The sequence below is a fragment of the Xyrauchen texanus genome, chromosome 9 (assembly GCF_025860055.1).
Source record: "Xyrauchen texanus isolate HMW12.3.18 chromosome 9, RBS_HiC_50CHRs, whole genome shotgun sequence".
NCBI classification, from domain to species: domain Eukaryota; kingdom Metazoa; phylum Chordata; class Actinopteri; order Cypriniformes; family Catostomidae; genus Xyrauchen; species Xyrauchen texanus.
This window is the reverse complement of record NC_068284.1, coordinates 8,430,574-8,446,819: the sequence shown is the minus strand read 5'-3', so window position 1 is coordinate 8,446,819 and position 16,246 is coordinate 8,430,574. Positions and strand designations below refer to the sequence as shown.

The 16,246-nt window shown below is 38.3% G+C and overlaps 1 protein-coding gene across 1 annotated transcript; it reads left to right on the top strand.

The window, feature by feature from the left end:
* Positions 1-991: 991 nt before the first annotated feature.
* LOC127648740 (UDP-glucuronic acid/UDP-N-acetylgalactosamine transporter-like) lies at positions 992-16,106 on the top strand. Its single transcript, XM_052133470.1, has 13 exons — positions 992-1,180; positions 1,502-1,535; positions 2,747-2,833; positions 2,913-2,980; positions 3,103-3,174; positions 3,256-3,324; positions 4,558-4,660; positions 5,291-5,383; positions 5,563-5,630; positions 5,762-5,840; positions 5,949-6,031; positions 13,933-13,985; positions 14,121-16,106. The coding sequence occupies exons 1-13, from the start codon at positions 999-1,001 to the stop codon at positions 14,129-14,131; spliced, it is 1,002 nt and encodes a 333-aa protein (XP_051989430.1). The 5' UTR covers positions 992-998; the 3' UTR covers positions 14,132-16,106.
* Positions 16,107-16,246: the final 140 nt, after the last annotated feature.

Below are 16,246 nucleotides of genomic sequence, written 5' to 3'. Positions count from 1 at the left end.
CAGGTTTTTATTTTTTTATACAACAGTTCCATAAACAAGAAGTTAATATACTAGATTAACTTGCATTTCAGACAAAATTTGGCTTGTTAATTGCCGACGAAAAGAGTTCCAAAAGAATTTGCATGTTGCCAACATAAGCATTATGGAAAACGATGACAACGGTGGGAGATCCCACAATTGAAAGAGGGTATAACAATGCAATGACACCATCAGCAACTGTGGGAAATGAGATGATATGACGTTAATTTAGAAATCCAAAGGTTAAACTGAGTACATCAAATGGAGTGGTGGTGTAGTGGTCTAAGCACATGACTGGTAATCTGGTAATCAGAAGGACGTTTGTTCAAGCCCCACAGCCACCACCACCATCGTGTCCTTGAGCAAGGCACTTAACTCCAGGTTGCTCTGGGGGGATTGTACCTGTAATAAGTGCACTGTAAGTCGCTTTGGATAAAAGCGTCTGCCAAATGCATAAATGTAAATGGTATTATCCATACAGCAAAATAAAATATGCACAATACATTGTAAATACCAGTAGAATTAACCTTAAAATAAAACATATAGTAAACTTATTATAACATTAATAGAATATGAAAGTTAATACTATTATGAAGTTCAGTGCTTTGGTTAGTCAACCGAGAGATCCTGAGGCGCAAATCCTCCAGGCAAGTAAATAAGTAAAGCCTTGTCAGCGAGCGACTGTGATTGGTCCATTCTTACCTGCGATGAGAAATGTAACACACAACGGGTAACTATCTGAGAGTTCTATGAATAGTAAAAAAAAAACAAAAAATGAAACGGAACCGTAACCATAAATAAAAATACAGCTTTTATATTGTACATTTTTTTTTCTGGACAACAGGTTGTTTCTGGAAAGGGTTTCTGGGTTGTGTAAAATGATAGTCACTTTAACGGGTGTGATATACTGAGCGCTGCCCCTTTACAACTTCAGGAAAAGGGAAATAGTTGAAGAGTTTGGACATCCGATAAACTGAAGCATGGCGGTCACACGAAAGCGTCCTCGAAAGAGCTCGACAGAGAATAAGGCAAAAGTGAATATGTCGAGAGCAGAAGACAACGGTACATCAGACATATTTTTAAAGTTATTCGCTGCAGCTTTCTACGGACTGGCTTCTTTTCTCATCGTTGTCGTTAACAAGAGTGTTCTCACTAATTACAGGTAATCCGTCGTATGTCATTGCATTCATGTTTCCATTCAACACGAGGTGTTTTTATTATTACCAGATATGTTCCCTCAATAAGTGTTGTCTTAATAGTTACATGACATCTCTGCATTAAGTCTTGCGCAAGATTTGTACTGTACTCACCTTTGACATGACTTAAACAGCTTGGTCATGGTTTGTAGCACACCTGTAAAATAGATGGGAAAAGCCGGTTAGCTTAATGTAATCTCCATATTATTATTTGGACTCTTAAACCAGTTAAACAAGGTGTATAGAAATACAAATTCAGCCGTTAAATTTCTATTATTTCTGTCTAGATTCCCGTCATCTTTTTCAGTGGGAATTGGCCAAGTAAGATATACTATTATTAACCAAACTGTCACTTTTCTGAGAATTAAAGGGATAGTTCACCCAAAAATGTAAATTCTCTCATCATTTACTCACTCTCATACCATTCCAGATGTTAATGGCTTTTTCTTCTGCAGAACACAAATGAAGATTTTTAGAAGAATATTTCAGCTCTGTTGGTCCATATAATGCAAGTGAATGGTGACCAGAACTTTCAAGCTCCAAAAATAATTTAAAGGCAGCATAAAAGTAATCCATAATACTCCAATAGTTTAATCCATATCTTCAGAAGCATTATGTGAGTGTGGTTGAGAAACAGCTCAATATTTAAGTCCTTTTTTACTATATATTATCCTCCCTGCCCAGTAGGTGGCGATATGCACGAAGAATGCGAATCGCAAAAAAACTAAAGAAAAAGAAGAAAGTGGCGTGCTGAGTGACACCAGCCAGGTCTCCTAAACAACCAAATTGGCCCGGTTGCTAGGGAGGTTAGAGCCACATGGGGTAACCTCCTCGTGGTCGCTATAATGTGATTAGCTCTCGGTGGGGGCGTGGTGAGTTGTGCGTGGATGCCGCGCAGAATAGCTTGAAGCCTCCACATGCGCTATGTCTCCACGGTAATGTGCTCTACAAGCCACGTGATGAGATGTGCGGATTGACATCTCAGATGCGGAGGCAACTGAGATTCGTCCTCCATCACCTGGATTGAGGCGAGTCACTACACCACCACGAGGACTCCGAGGGCATTCCAAATTGGGGAGCAAAAAAAAGAAAAGATAAAGGTGAAAGTGGAGATTTAGCTGTAGTAAAAACAGACTTATATATTGATCTGTTTCTCACCCAAACCTCTCATATTTCTTCAGAAGATATGGATTTAGCCACTGGAGTTGTGTGAATTATTTTATGGTGCCTTTGTGTGATTTTTGGAGCTTGAAAGGTCTGGTCACCATTCACTTGCATTGTATGGACCTACAGAGCTGAGAAATTCTTCTAAAAATCTTCATTTGCTGAGGAAAGGATGTCATGCACATCTGGGATGGTGTGAGTAAATAATGAGAGAATTTTCATTTTTGGGTGAATTATACATTTAAAAGTGTCTTCGTTAATTTATATTACAATAATCTTGCCCAAAATTGCACCAGCATGAGAGATGGCTTTTATTTAATTTATTAATTTAACCAATACGTTTATTTTTGACCTTTTTTCCCCTCCAGATGTTGGCAACAGTTGTTGTGTTGCGAGGTGCAAAATTATTGAATGTGGTAGATTTCCCAGATTTTGACTGGAAAGTTCCACATATGGTATGTCTGATCACTCTATCCATCCATCCAATTTTTTCTGTTCTTTATATTATTCATTCTCGAAATCGTTTCTGCTCAGGTATTTCCGCTCCCCTTACTCTATGTGGGAAATCAAATAACTGGCCTGTTTGGAACAAAACAACTCAAGTAGGTGTTTAATGTGCAGGGAAACAATGATCATGATTTAGGTGGTTATTATTCTTGCTGTTATTATTATATATTGAATATACAATAATAATATCACACACTGTATGTGATCTATTTTACAGTCTTCCAATGTTTACTGTGCTCAGAAGATTCTCCATCTTGTTCACAATGCTGTTTGAGGGTTACCTGCTGAAGTATGTGTATACACTCGGTGTTTAAAGTTGACCCAGAACAGCTGCAGTAGTTTTAATATCATATTTTTTGTCTTTATGTAGAAAAAGGTTTTCATGGTCCATTAAAGCAACTGTATTTACCATGATCTTAGGAGCATTTATCGCTGCAAGGTAAGCAAAGTGCAAACTGAGTAAGTCAGATAACATATTTTTGTTCAAATGTTTATACATCGATTTTATTTCAGTAAATGTATTCATGTACAGCCGTTCAGTATTTGGCTGTGCTATCTATACAGTGATTTGAGTGCAGGTTATTTTAACCTGAGACTGGAGCATGACTGCTGTGTGCAAATGAAAAAGCGTAAACTGGAGGTGCATTGTACAGAATGAGGTATAAGTATGTAAATGTGTAAATATATTTCTATGGCTGGTGACATAACAGTGCAAGCGGCATCATGAGGTAGACGTAATGTGCAAGAAATTTGCAAGGGAATGTGCGAAAAATAAACCAGTGCTCAAAGTGAGGGTGGAGGATTTGTGGTTGCTTATCCTAACAGACTGTGGTCTCTTAGTGAGGAAGTCCAGGGTCCAGTTGCAGAGGGAGGGGCTAATGCCAAGATCAGTGAGTTTGGAGATCAGCTTGGATGGGATCACAGTATTGAAGGCAGAACTGAAATCGATGAATAGCATCCTGACATACGTGTTATTTATGTCCAAGTGAGTCAGGGCAGGGTGAAGAGCTGAGGCGATGGCATCCTCAGTTGACCTGTTGGGTTTGTAGGTGAACTGATATGGGTCCAGTGTTGGGGGCAGACATGTTTTCAGGTGGGAGAGGACCAGCCTCTCAAAACACTTTGCTATGATGGAAGTAAGAGCAACGGGTGGAAGTCGTTGAGGGCCACTGCAGCAGCATGCTTATGTTCATCCTAACTCCATATAAGCCTCTGAAAGCAACATTTTTCAGCTTTTGCATGAAAACATTTTTTCCCAGTGTGAAAATGCTCCGTGAATATAGAAATGCATTTACTAATGTTAATGAATAAAACCATATTGTTCAGTGATATCAAAATAAAATTGAACAAAATTTAGATTAAAATGAAGCAAAATGACCCACAGATTTGTTACTGTGAAAAGTTATTCATAATAACTTCTGTTGGCACTGTGCCCATAGAAGCAGTTCACGGAAATCGATGCCATGGTGTTTGGTCACGTGGCTCCGTGCGTCAGAATTTTAACCCTTAAATGACTCCTTAGAGTGTCCTGAACTGTATGCAATGGGTTTAAATGAATGTAAATGATGTGTTACGTATAGCGAATCCAAAATAGCAAGTCCCCCTAGTTTGTTTCTAAAATCTGAAATGGTTTTATTATTTCAATTAAATTGATTTTATTTGATTTTTACAGTACAGATTTGGCATTTGACCTCCATGGATATGTGTTCATTTCTCTAAACAACATTCTAACTGCTGCTAATGGGGCTTATATGAAACAAAAACTGGACTCCAAGGTAATTTTAACACTCAAATTTGATTCAAAACCTTTACCAATGTAATGCATTACTTTTTAATTTCTTGTAATTGGATTACAATTACTTACTTTTAAGTACATTATAGGGTTACGCTTATTTTTAATGAATTATTTATGTAGATTACATGAATTATGTCCGCATAACGTATCATTGTGTTGGAGAAATGTGAGGTGCTGAGTGTCTGACATGTGCAGAACAATAAACAAGAAAGAAATATAGATTTATTTATTTTAATTTTGAGCGGGAAAGTGTTTTAAGTTACTTTCTTAAAAGTAAATAATTAGTAATTTCATTACTTTTTAATGAAGTACTTAGAAAGTAATCTGGTAAAATTTTAAAGAAAGAATTAGTAATTTGTGGTGGATTTCTATTTTGAGCGTAACTTTGGTACGCTCGGAGATTCAAACTGAAAATATTTTTTTGGCTAAATTGTTATGATACGTTTCATAATGTGAACTGCTGTTGCATTTACCCATATTTACTTCATATAAAAAGGTAATGATGTATGTATTTGCTTAAAAGAAATATTGCAATATTGGGTTAAAAGAGAATTGTAATATCCATTTGTTTCTTATTTCATTAAGGTATTTTTCTCCTCCTGTATTTCAGGATCTGGGAAAATATGGGCTGCTGTATTATAATGCTTTATTTATGATTATTCCCACTATGGTTTTAGCATACTTCACTGGAGATATTCACAAAGTAAGAATTTCAAAAAACTTCTCATCATTGGTTTCAGTCTTCCATCTTAAAAACACAACGTTTATTTTTAATTGATCTACAGATCTGAATTCTGACCGTACAAATCTGAATTTGTCTTGCACTGCAATTTCTTTCTAAAATGCAAAAAGAGTCAACATAGACTTTCTTATTGCTTTCAGGCTTTGGAATATGATGGTTGGGCTGACCTTTTCTTTGTGATTCAGTTTGTGTTATCATGTGTTATGGGGTAAGTCTGACATTTCCAGTATTAAACAAACATAGCTGATACATATTGGGCAACTAATTACTTTTAGTGTTACAAATATTTGACATTATTTTACAAGGTTTTCATATACATTTTTTATATAAAATTGGCAGGTTCATTCTCATGTACTCGATTATGTTATGCACCCATTACAACTCCGCTCTGACTACTACTATTGTCGGCTGTATCAAGGTTGGTTATTAACACATTTTTAAACCGATTCAAGATTTCCGATTTAAGAGGTGTTCTGTAAATGTGACCATTTAAGAGTTAACTGTTTTTCATGAACAAACCCAACAGAATATCTTGGTGACGTACATTGGGATGGCGTTTGGTGGAGATTATATCTTTACTTGGCTGAACTTCATTGGCCTAAACATCAGGTAAATAAAATGTCAATAATAAAGTATTAAAATTCATTAACATGTTTGGAATACTGATGATTATTATTTGTTTCATCAAGTAAATATGACAAAGAAACGGAATCCTCTCTCAGTACGAGGGTCATTTTCAAGAGACGGTGTCATTCATGCTAGAATATTTTAGGGCTATTTATTTATTTATTTGGTTCAACCCTGTCAGAGTAAGTTTCATGTTTTTATAATTTGACTACAGCAATTATGTTGGGTAAATTCCAGTAGTAGCATAGCATTACTTTTCCAAAACATATTTTATACCTGCTCTGTTACATTTAAAATGTTTTGGGGTTAAAGGTCAGTGCAAAAATGTCTAATAACGGCTAACGAATATCATAGCAACACACCACATTATTCAGTTAATGTTAGTGTGCTTTGTGCCAAAAACTATATTTTTTTCTGTAGAAAAATGATCACAATTTTTTTCTCAACATAACAGTTTTTAATTGTAATACAAATATACACAACAAACACTTGTAAAATACTGAACATTTCTTATATGTGATATCAGAAACCATTTTGCTTTATTTTATGCATAAAGTGCTTAGAGAAGTTAATTGAAATTAAATACGTTTACAGTCAGGTCCATAAATATTGGGACATCGACACAATTCAAATCTTTTTGGCTCTGTACACCACCACAATGGATTTGAAATGAAACGAACAAGATGTGCTTTAACTGCAGACTTTCAGCTTTAATTTGAGGGTATTTACATCCAAATCAGGTGAACGGTGTAGGAATTACAACAGTTTGTATATGTGCCTCCCACTTTTTAAGCTGTGGAGATATTAAAAGACACATACAAGGGGGCCTGGGTAGCTCAGCGAGGATTGACACTGACTACTACCCCTGGAGTTGCGAGTTTGTATCCAGGGTGTGCTGAGTGACTCCAGCCAGGTCTCTTAAGCAACCAAATTGGCCCAGTTGCGAGGAAGGGTAGAGTCACATGGGGTAACCTCCTTGTGGTCGTGATTAGTGGTTCTCACTCTCAATGGGAAGAGTGGTAAATTGTGCATGGATTGCGGAGAGTAGCATAAGCCTCCATGTGCTATGAGTCTCCGCGGTGTCATGTACATCAAGCCACGTGATAAGATGTGCAGACTGACAGTCTTTGAAGTGGAGGCAACTGAGACTTGTCCTCTGCCACCTGGATTGAGGTGAGTAACCACGCCACCATGAGGACCTACTAAGTAGTGGGAATTGGGCATTAGGGGAGAAAAGGGGATGAAAAAATCACTTTCGTGCTCAAGCTGACGCCCCCGAGCAGGCCTGTAATGACATGTCGGTAATGCTGACGAAGGATCTTGCAATGATACGTCGATCGATCACCGCCATGGAGGCAAAGTTCACTGATATGGTTACAAGAGTGGGGGATGTCGAGAAACCGATCAATTACCTGGAGTCATCGGAGAGGGAATTATCTGCTAATCCGCTAGCAACCAAGGTGAATTTGGAACGTGTCTGGGAGAAGTTGGAGGACATGGAAAACCATAACCTGCGGAAAAGCATCCGTATTGTATGAGTCCCGGAAGGAGTAGAGGGACAGGATATGGTGAAATTCCTGGATGGGCTCTTTCTGAATCTACTTGACATAGCAGGCCATAAGATGGAAATCGAGTGAGCTCACAGGGTTCCTGCTTGGCAATTTGTGGAGGGAGACAGGCTCCGATCAATTCTGGCCAAATTTCTGAGATCGTCCTATAAAGATCTTGTGTTACACGAGGTGAGGAGTAAAGGAAGGCTTTCTTGGAAGAACCACAGCATTTTCTTGTTCCCAGACTTTGCGGACTCAACAAGAGGGAAACATGATTGATTCAAGGAATGCAAGAAATTTTACATCAACGGAAGGTCACTTTTGCACTGATATTCCCAGCCAAATTGAGAATAGATGTTAAGGATTCACATGCCATGCACATTCACATGCCCACAGCAAGCCATGACCTTCATAAAGTCAGTGCAGTGAGTGAGTCATCTTGTTGTACTCGCAATGTAGCCAAGTGGACCGGCTCACTGAACATTCGCTTGTCTGTTTGAGGAGTCTTCGTGCTTTTTTTGTTCTGCCTACAGGCTGGACTTTATTTTGTAGAGTAACACACCTTCAGGACAGTTTTTTGGATGAATCTACACGCTCTTTGTGCATATTCTGCCTATTGGCTGGAGTTTGTTTTGTGGAGTATTTCTTGCAAAGTCATTGGAGTAAGTCATTTGCTTGCACTCTTGTTGCAGCTGAGTGGAACGGCTCACTGAAAATTTACTTGTTTGGGGAATCTGCGCACTTTTTTGTGAGTTTATTTTGTAGAGTGACACATCTTATTGACTGGATTTTTATTTAATTTTTTCTGTGTAATTCGGTCTCACATAACTTGTATTGAAACACCGGAATTGTAGGTGTGCCTTGACTGTTTGAGTTAGGTGGGATGGACAACAGTTGGCATTTTCGTGCACGGGGTTAATGCGCACATTTTTCTTTTTTCTGTTTCTTTTTTCTGTTCGTTTGGTTCTGGAGGATGTTCGGGTTTTGAGGGTTGCACCAATGTTGGAATGTGGTCTTTATAATCTTGTTTTTGACACACAATCTATTTTTTCTTATATGTCAATGTCAAATATTTATATGAGTGGGTTGTCTCTCTCCACATGGAATGTGAATGGCTTTTGTCACCCCATAAAAAGAAGGAAGGCTCATTAAGCATAAGAAATATGATATAATGTTTCTACAAGAAACGCACCTTTCTCTGCAGGAAGCGAAAAAATTTGGAAAGATATTGGGTGGGCATTTTTTATAGTGCTGGCTCGAGTAAGAGCAGGGGAGTGATTATGCTGATAAGTAAACATCTACAATTCAAATGTCTCAAACATTATTGTTTTAGCTGAAATTCAGAGACAATGTCTTATTTTGGCTAATATATATGCACCTAACGTTAATGATCAGGGCTTTTTTTTATAGATCTTGAAGGGAAGATGCAAGCCACTGGCACCCCTTATGATATCATATTGGGAGGAGACTTTAACCTATTTATGGACTCAGTCCTTGATCATAGTGAAGCAAAAGTGTGAAAGCCCCCTAGAGCAACATTGATGCTTTACAGGATGTGTAAAAATCTTGGAGACTTTTGAACCGATCTGGTAAGGACTATAAATTGTTTCTATCTGTCCATAAGATTTACTCTAGATATTTTTATTTATACCTAAGTCCCTTATTTCTTCTGTCGTTGATTGCTCAATTGGAATCATCTTAGTCTCAGATCATGCCCTGGTGAGTTTAGAGGTGTTGCCAAATACAGAGAAAAAGAAAACATATAGTTGGCGCTTTAATGTATCCCTTTTGCAAAACCTGAATTCCAACAAATACTAAAGGCTGAAATCAATGTCTATATGGAGACCAAATGGAAGGAAATATTAAAAGTGCAGAGGCAGAGCTGAAGTGTCATCTAAATGCCTCAGGAAATTGACACAATTGAAATAAAGGTATAATATTATTTTGTCACTGAAGGTGGAGTTTTGGCAATTCAGGGCAAGACCGTAATACTTTGAGTCGGGGGACAAGGCAGGGATAGATATATAAAACAGAGAGTCTTTCTACCTTTTCCTCTGTGAAATCTGCTGGTGCTGAATTCTTAACCTCGGCCATTGATATTAATAATGCTTTTAAAGAATTTAATCTTGATCTCTATATTTCCAAGTCTTTGTCTACTGATGAAGATATTAGAAACTTTGTGGAACCATTAGAACTTCCTAAACTGATGACTGAGCAAAACATTCTCTTGATTCTGAGTTAACCTTGGAGAAGCTTGGCGAGGTAATTAACGCCTTGCCTATAGGCAAGGCTCCGGGGCTAGATGGCTTTGCCGCTGAATTTTTTAGATCTTATGCTACAGAATTGGCTCCACTTTTGCAAGAAGTTTATATGGGATCATTCAAGAATGGAAAGCTTCTGCCAACCATGATGCAAGCCCGGATCAGTTTGATTCTTAAAAAGGACAAAGATCCAAGTGAGTGTAAGATTTATTGTCCAATTTCCCAGATTTTGCTGGCATTTAAAATATTGTCAAAAATTGTGGCTAACCAATTAATTAAAGTTATGACATCTCTTATACATGTAGATCAGGTCGGGTTTATTCGGGGCCATAACTCCTTGATAACATTAGGCGTTTCATTAATGTCATGTGGGCAGTGGCATGTGCGCCGCCATCTCACTTGATGCCGAAAAGGCGTTTGGTATAGTAGAATGGGATTATTTTTTTAAGATTTTTTTTAAATGTACAGGTTCAGGAATACTCTGATTGGGTGGATTAGGTTACTTTATAGACACCCGGTAGCGGTGGTTCATACGAATTTATTAATTTCACATTATTTTACTCTGGATTGGGCCACCCGGCAGAGTCGCCCTCTTTCCCCATTATTGTTCTGTCTTGCCCTGGAACCATTAGCAGCCACGATAAGAAAGAGGGATGATTTTTCAGGGGAGGTGGCATGTAAACTTTTGCTTTAAGCAGATTATATTTTATTATTTGTCTCTGACCACACTAGATCTATGCCTTGCCTCCACAGAATTATTAATTCCTTTTCTAAGTTCTCAGCATAGAGTGAATTGGTCTAAATCAAACGCTTTGGCTCTGACAGCGTACTGCCCGGTATTAGATTTTCAGACAGGTGCCTTCCAGTGGCCCAAACAGAGCATTAAGTATTTGGGTATTTTATCCCCAGCAAATTTGGTGGTGATTTAGTTCATTTTGACCCTTTTAATAAAAAGGTTTTCGAGTGACGTGAGTAGATGGGTTTAATTACATTTATCTATAACTGGGAAGATTAATGTTATTAAAATGAATTGTATTCCAAAATTCAACTACTTGCTTCAATCTCTCCCTATAGATGTCAAATAGGGAGCAAGTCCTTTATTTGGAATGGTAAATGCCCCAGATTACATTCCAGTAAGTTACATAGTCCGATTGGCAAAGGTTTGCTAGGCCTACCCAAGATTTTGTTTTATTATTATGCATTTGTCACTTCCACCTGAGAGAGCCCCTCCCTGGTTCTTGCCCCTATTTTGCCAATGCAAAGCCTTTCTATCAAACTAACCTGAGAAGTTAAGCTACACCCCATTATTTTGCATGTGCACTCAGTATGGAGTCCATAAGTGCTTGTCCAAAAGTGTTTAATTCAGACATTTATTTAAATGTTGCCTCAAGCATATGGCTGAACCCAAAATTATGTATTAATAAGTCCCCTTTCTGCTGGACAGAGTGGATTGTGAGGGAGGTTAATACGCTTTGTGACCTATATGAGAGTGGAGTGTTGAGATCCTTGCAAAATATGGGTCAACATTATGGGATTCCCAGGTCTCAATTTTTAGGTATTTACAGCTGCATCACCTGCTTTGTACTATTTTTGGGAGTAGCATTTACACCCCTAAAGTGGCAGATACTCTGGTAGTGGTGATTACTGCTTTTGGAAAAGGTCATGAGGCATCAGTGTATTACTCCCTACTAATTCAGAGTCTGAGGGACGGAGCTTCAATTTCTCAAGAGATTATGGGAGAAATATTTAATCTTGGTATTGGAGGAGGGAGTGTGGGCTAGGATTCTTTAAAGGGGTCATGACATGAGAAACCAAATTTGCCTTGATCTTTTGGTATATAAGAGGTCTTTGTATCATTAAAACGTCCTGCAAGTTTAATATTTTAAGACGTCCTCCCCATTCTAAACGAATCATTTATTTAATCAAGCTCAAAATACAGCTCGTTCTGGATTCATGGTTAGAAGTGACGTGACGGTTAGAAGTGACGTACCAGCGTTTGCATATGACCGCCTCCAGCACAAGATAACTACGCTTTAAGCGCAAAGACAACTACGCTCATTTCAGTATCGCCGTCGCCTCACAAGTGTTCAGTCGATGGACAGCGAGCTCTGACAGAGACTACTTGTGCACAGGAAAATTACGATGCCACACAGATGTGCTGTTCCTGGCTGTGGTCAAACAAAACCTCTGAATAAGCTGCCGAAAGATCCAGACGTCAGGGAAAAATGGATGCAGTTTATTTTTTGCGGACGTCCCAGTCACGGCAGTGTTAACTTAAGCGTTTGTTCTGTACATTTTAAGGATGACTGTTTTGAGAACAAATTTCAATATGATGCTGGCTTTGCCAGAAAACTGTTGCTCAAAGATAAGTCCGTGCCGACTATTCTGGGAACAACGACGACGCAAACTGTAAGTAATCTATTTTAAACTTTAAACTACTTTTTAAAGCGCAATTTCATTCATTATGAATAATCACAGTGTTTTTACGTAGTTTACTTGCATATTGTTCTGGCTGGGAGTGTCAATAATTGATACATAGGCACTGACGTTAGCCAATCATAACAGTGAGCGTTAACACTGAAGTCTTAAATGGAAAACGCCCCCAAAACAGACTGTTTGAATCAGAGGATGAGAAACAGGGTGGGAAAAGGTCATAAATCACTAGATTTTAAAAGTTTTTCTTAAAAAAAAATATATTAATACTATAATTGCACCTAAGGGAACATAATAATACAATAAAAAAACCCATGTCATGACCCCTTTAAAACGTCAAGTCTACATCTAGAGATGCAAGGGTGCACCTTATGCAATTTAAGATTTTACATCGATTCTATTGGACACCCTCTAGATTGTATAGGCTTGGTCTTAAAGACACGCCCATTTAATGTAAAATCAACGTATACATTTAATACTTTTTCCCTCCCCTTTTCTCCCCAATTTGGCATGCCCGATTTCCAATGCAATCTAGGTCCTCGTGGTGGCGAAGTGACTTGCCTCATTCCGGGTGGTGGAGGACGATTCTCAGTTGCCTCCGTGTCTGAGACCGTCAATCTGCCCCTCTTATCATTTGGCTGTTGAGCACGTTATCGCGGAAACCTAGCGCATGTGGAGGCTCATGCTATTCTCTGCTGCATCCACGCACAACTCATCAGTGCTCCACTGAGAGCGAGAACCACATTATAGTGACCATGAGGAGGTTAACCCAATGTGACTCTACCCACCCTATCAACCGGGCCAATTGGTTGCTTCGGAAGCCTGACTGGAGTCGCTCACCACTCCCTGGATTAGAACTTGCGACTGTTTACTTGCTGATCTACCCAGGCCTCATATTAATACTATTTTTTAATAATAAATGAAAGGAAATTGTGAGAGGAAAGTGAAAGAGTGGAAACAGGAAATAGGAGGGAAAATATGGGACAAAAGGCAGAATCGAACCCGGGTCTGTCATGATCAAAGAGAGCAAGGCAGGGCCCAAATGCAGTGAGTCTGGAATAAGGGCTTTATTTAGCAAAAACAAATGGACAAACCAAAATGCAACAAAAACCTCTCACTGTGGAGGGAAAAGATGAACATAAACTGACAGAAACCGACAGAGGACCAGGAAAAACCAACTGGATATGCACCACTCAAATAACAACAAACGATTTGACAAAGGTCTCAGACACGAGGACAATTTAAGGGGGAAACATAATGAAAGACAGGTGACAGTGCTGATGGGATTAATTGGCTATGTCCTGGCAACAGGGCTAGCATTCAGCTTGTGGCACCTGCAAATACAAGAGAGAAACACAGGGAATCAAGCAGACATGACACACAGACAAGACCAACACAGTCAGGGGAGGCACAGTTAGACCCGACTGTGACAGGGTCATCGTCATGAAAAAGCACATCCACACTATTGTTATAACCCATGCTACTGCACACCAATAGGGAGCACAAATGCTAGTTATTGAGATGCAGTTTTTCTTCAGAAAGACCCATCAATATTTCTTAAGTACTTAAGGTAGTAATTCAGTAGTTCCACAAACTGTTTACCTGCTCAAGTTTTTAATAAAATTTTTTTCCACAACAGCATTGCTGGCAGTCTGGTGTACTCATACATCACTTTCACTAAGGAACAAAAAAGTAAGTGCTGGAAAAGTTGTACATGTACACGAGAAGGAAAATGAAAATAACTTCAATGCCATTGGGTTTTCTTCCTTATGATACTATGTAATATGTATTTTAGATGACATGGTGAAATGTTCTGTTTTTCTATAGAAACAAGTTGAAGGAACAAACAAGAATAAACAGCCTTCATAGAAGAACATTAATTGATTCTGGACATTAAGAACCTCATCTGTGAAAAACATAAGTGGACTCATTTCACGCTGCCGTGCTATAGAGCACAACATTGACCATCCACTATTTCAGCCATTTTGTGTGCAGGATTTGTCACACTCATATTCTCCATTGACATTTCAAAAAAAATTGTAAACTGTGAATCACACCAACTAGCTCAGAGATGAAGCACAGGAGCACAGCAATGTTTTTGTTGCAGCAGCTTCCTTCATGGTGTCCTGCCATGGACACCATACCGGTTTAATGTTTTCTGTATAGTAGACTCATGATCAGAGATGTTAGCCAGCTTGAATGATTCCTTAATATCTTTAGCTGTCACTCCAGGGTTCTTTTTTACCTCCATTGAGCATCCTGCGGTGTGCCCTTTGAGTCATCTTGGCTGGACGGCCACTTCTAGGGAGAGTAGCCACAGTACTAAATCATCCCCCCATTTTTAGACAATTTGTCTTAACTGTGGACAGATGAATATTCAAGCTCTTTGAGATAACTTTGTAACCCTTTCTAGCTCTATGCAAAGCAACAATTCTTGGTCTTCTGAGATCTCTTTTTCTGCAAGGCATGTTCACGTCAACAGATGCTTCTTGTGAATAGCAAACTCAAAATGTAGGAGTGCTTTTTATAAGTCAAAGTAGCAATAACCCACACCTCCAGTCTCGTTTCATTAATTGAATCCCAGGTTTTTTTTATTGAAGATGTTGAATGGATCACAAAATGGATAACTACATCATTTCTGCCCTTGTTTGCATAACAAATATGGTAATGGAAAGTAAACCACAAATGCAGTTGCTACATCTGATATTATATTGAACCCTGAAGATTTCTTTAATTAAACAATTATAAAATGACTAGTTCTGGTCCTCTAATTTGATTTGACACGTGCTCTGATACTGAGTACAACTGGGATGCTTCACTTTTTGTATCATTCTGCTCATCTGTGTTTGCACACAGGTTATCAGTCTGTGCTTCAGTCAGTTTGGTGACACAGAATTTTTTGCTCTTGTGTGATATAGTTTTTAAATCTTTTCAGGAAGCAAATAATTCCATTATCTATTAATACATTCACAATATTTATTTGATAAACAGCAGACCACCTTGTCTTACAATCATGGCTTAAATAGACACTCTCTGCACTTCTCCAAATTAGATATTTCAGAAAACACCATTGTGCAATGGACCCGTGTGGATCCAGAAGGCTTTACTATTTAACATGGATTTATGCATAATTTCTGATCTGTGAGTGGATATATCCCACACTAGACCATTTAAAATATGATTCTTTCTTGAATCACGTACATGAGGCAAAACAGAACTCTTAAAACCACTCCAGGCAGTAAACAACAGAAATGACAGTAAATGCATGTGGACATGTGGAGACATGGCACCATGCAGGACCTATTGGACAACTGATGAACCTTTTCTAGGACATGGTGTGAAATGAAGAGTGAATACATTTGTATAACTGGCCAGGTGCTTGTTGAGGTATGGGAGGAGGTATATTACACTAAAGATCTATTGAAGAGTGGCCTTTCATTCTAAACAAAATACACAATGACTTTTGTGTGTTTTATGACTTTCAATGCAATTTCTGAGAAACAGAATGCGTCATTTTCTTAAAACATGATACACAAGGCTCTAGTGAAGTAAATCTAAATGGACAGTTATGAGGTTTCATTTCAACAGGGTTTTTAAAACAAAAACAAAAGATTAAAAAAGGTAGGCATGAGATACATTGTTTCTTGGTGAAAGATATTGAATGATTTTGGGTTGTTTTAATTCTGCCTATTACTCACAATCACTGTCAGTGGTGATTCAATGGTGATATGTTTGCCACAAATCTTAACAGTTTGCAGCTTAGCAAGGATTTCGTTCCCTCCCCCCCCACAATTTTTAGTTATGTGCATTTCGGGTACTAAAAGTCAAGGGAAAAACTTCAGATCCATTTACAGATTGATTATTATTAAAAGAATGGGATATATGCCAGTTAAAAAATATATACAAATCATTAACAATGGATGAAAAGAGGTTCAAAATATCTCATTCTTATT

Excerpts from the sequence above, each read along its gene's own strand:
- LOC127648740 (XM_052133470.1), top strand. The coding sequence starts at position 999 with ATGGCGGTCACACGAAAGCGTCCTCGAAAGAGCTCGACAGAGAATAAG. Across the intron at positions 1,536-2,746 it reads TTTCAGTGGGAATTGGCCAA|ATGTTGGCAACAGTTGTTGT; the intron begins GTAAGATATACT and ends TTTCCCCTCCAG. Across the intron at positions 3,175-3,255 it reads TTTGAGGGTTACCTGCTGAA|AAAAAGGTTTTCATGGTCCA; the intron begins GTATGTGTATAC and ends GTCTTTATGTAG.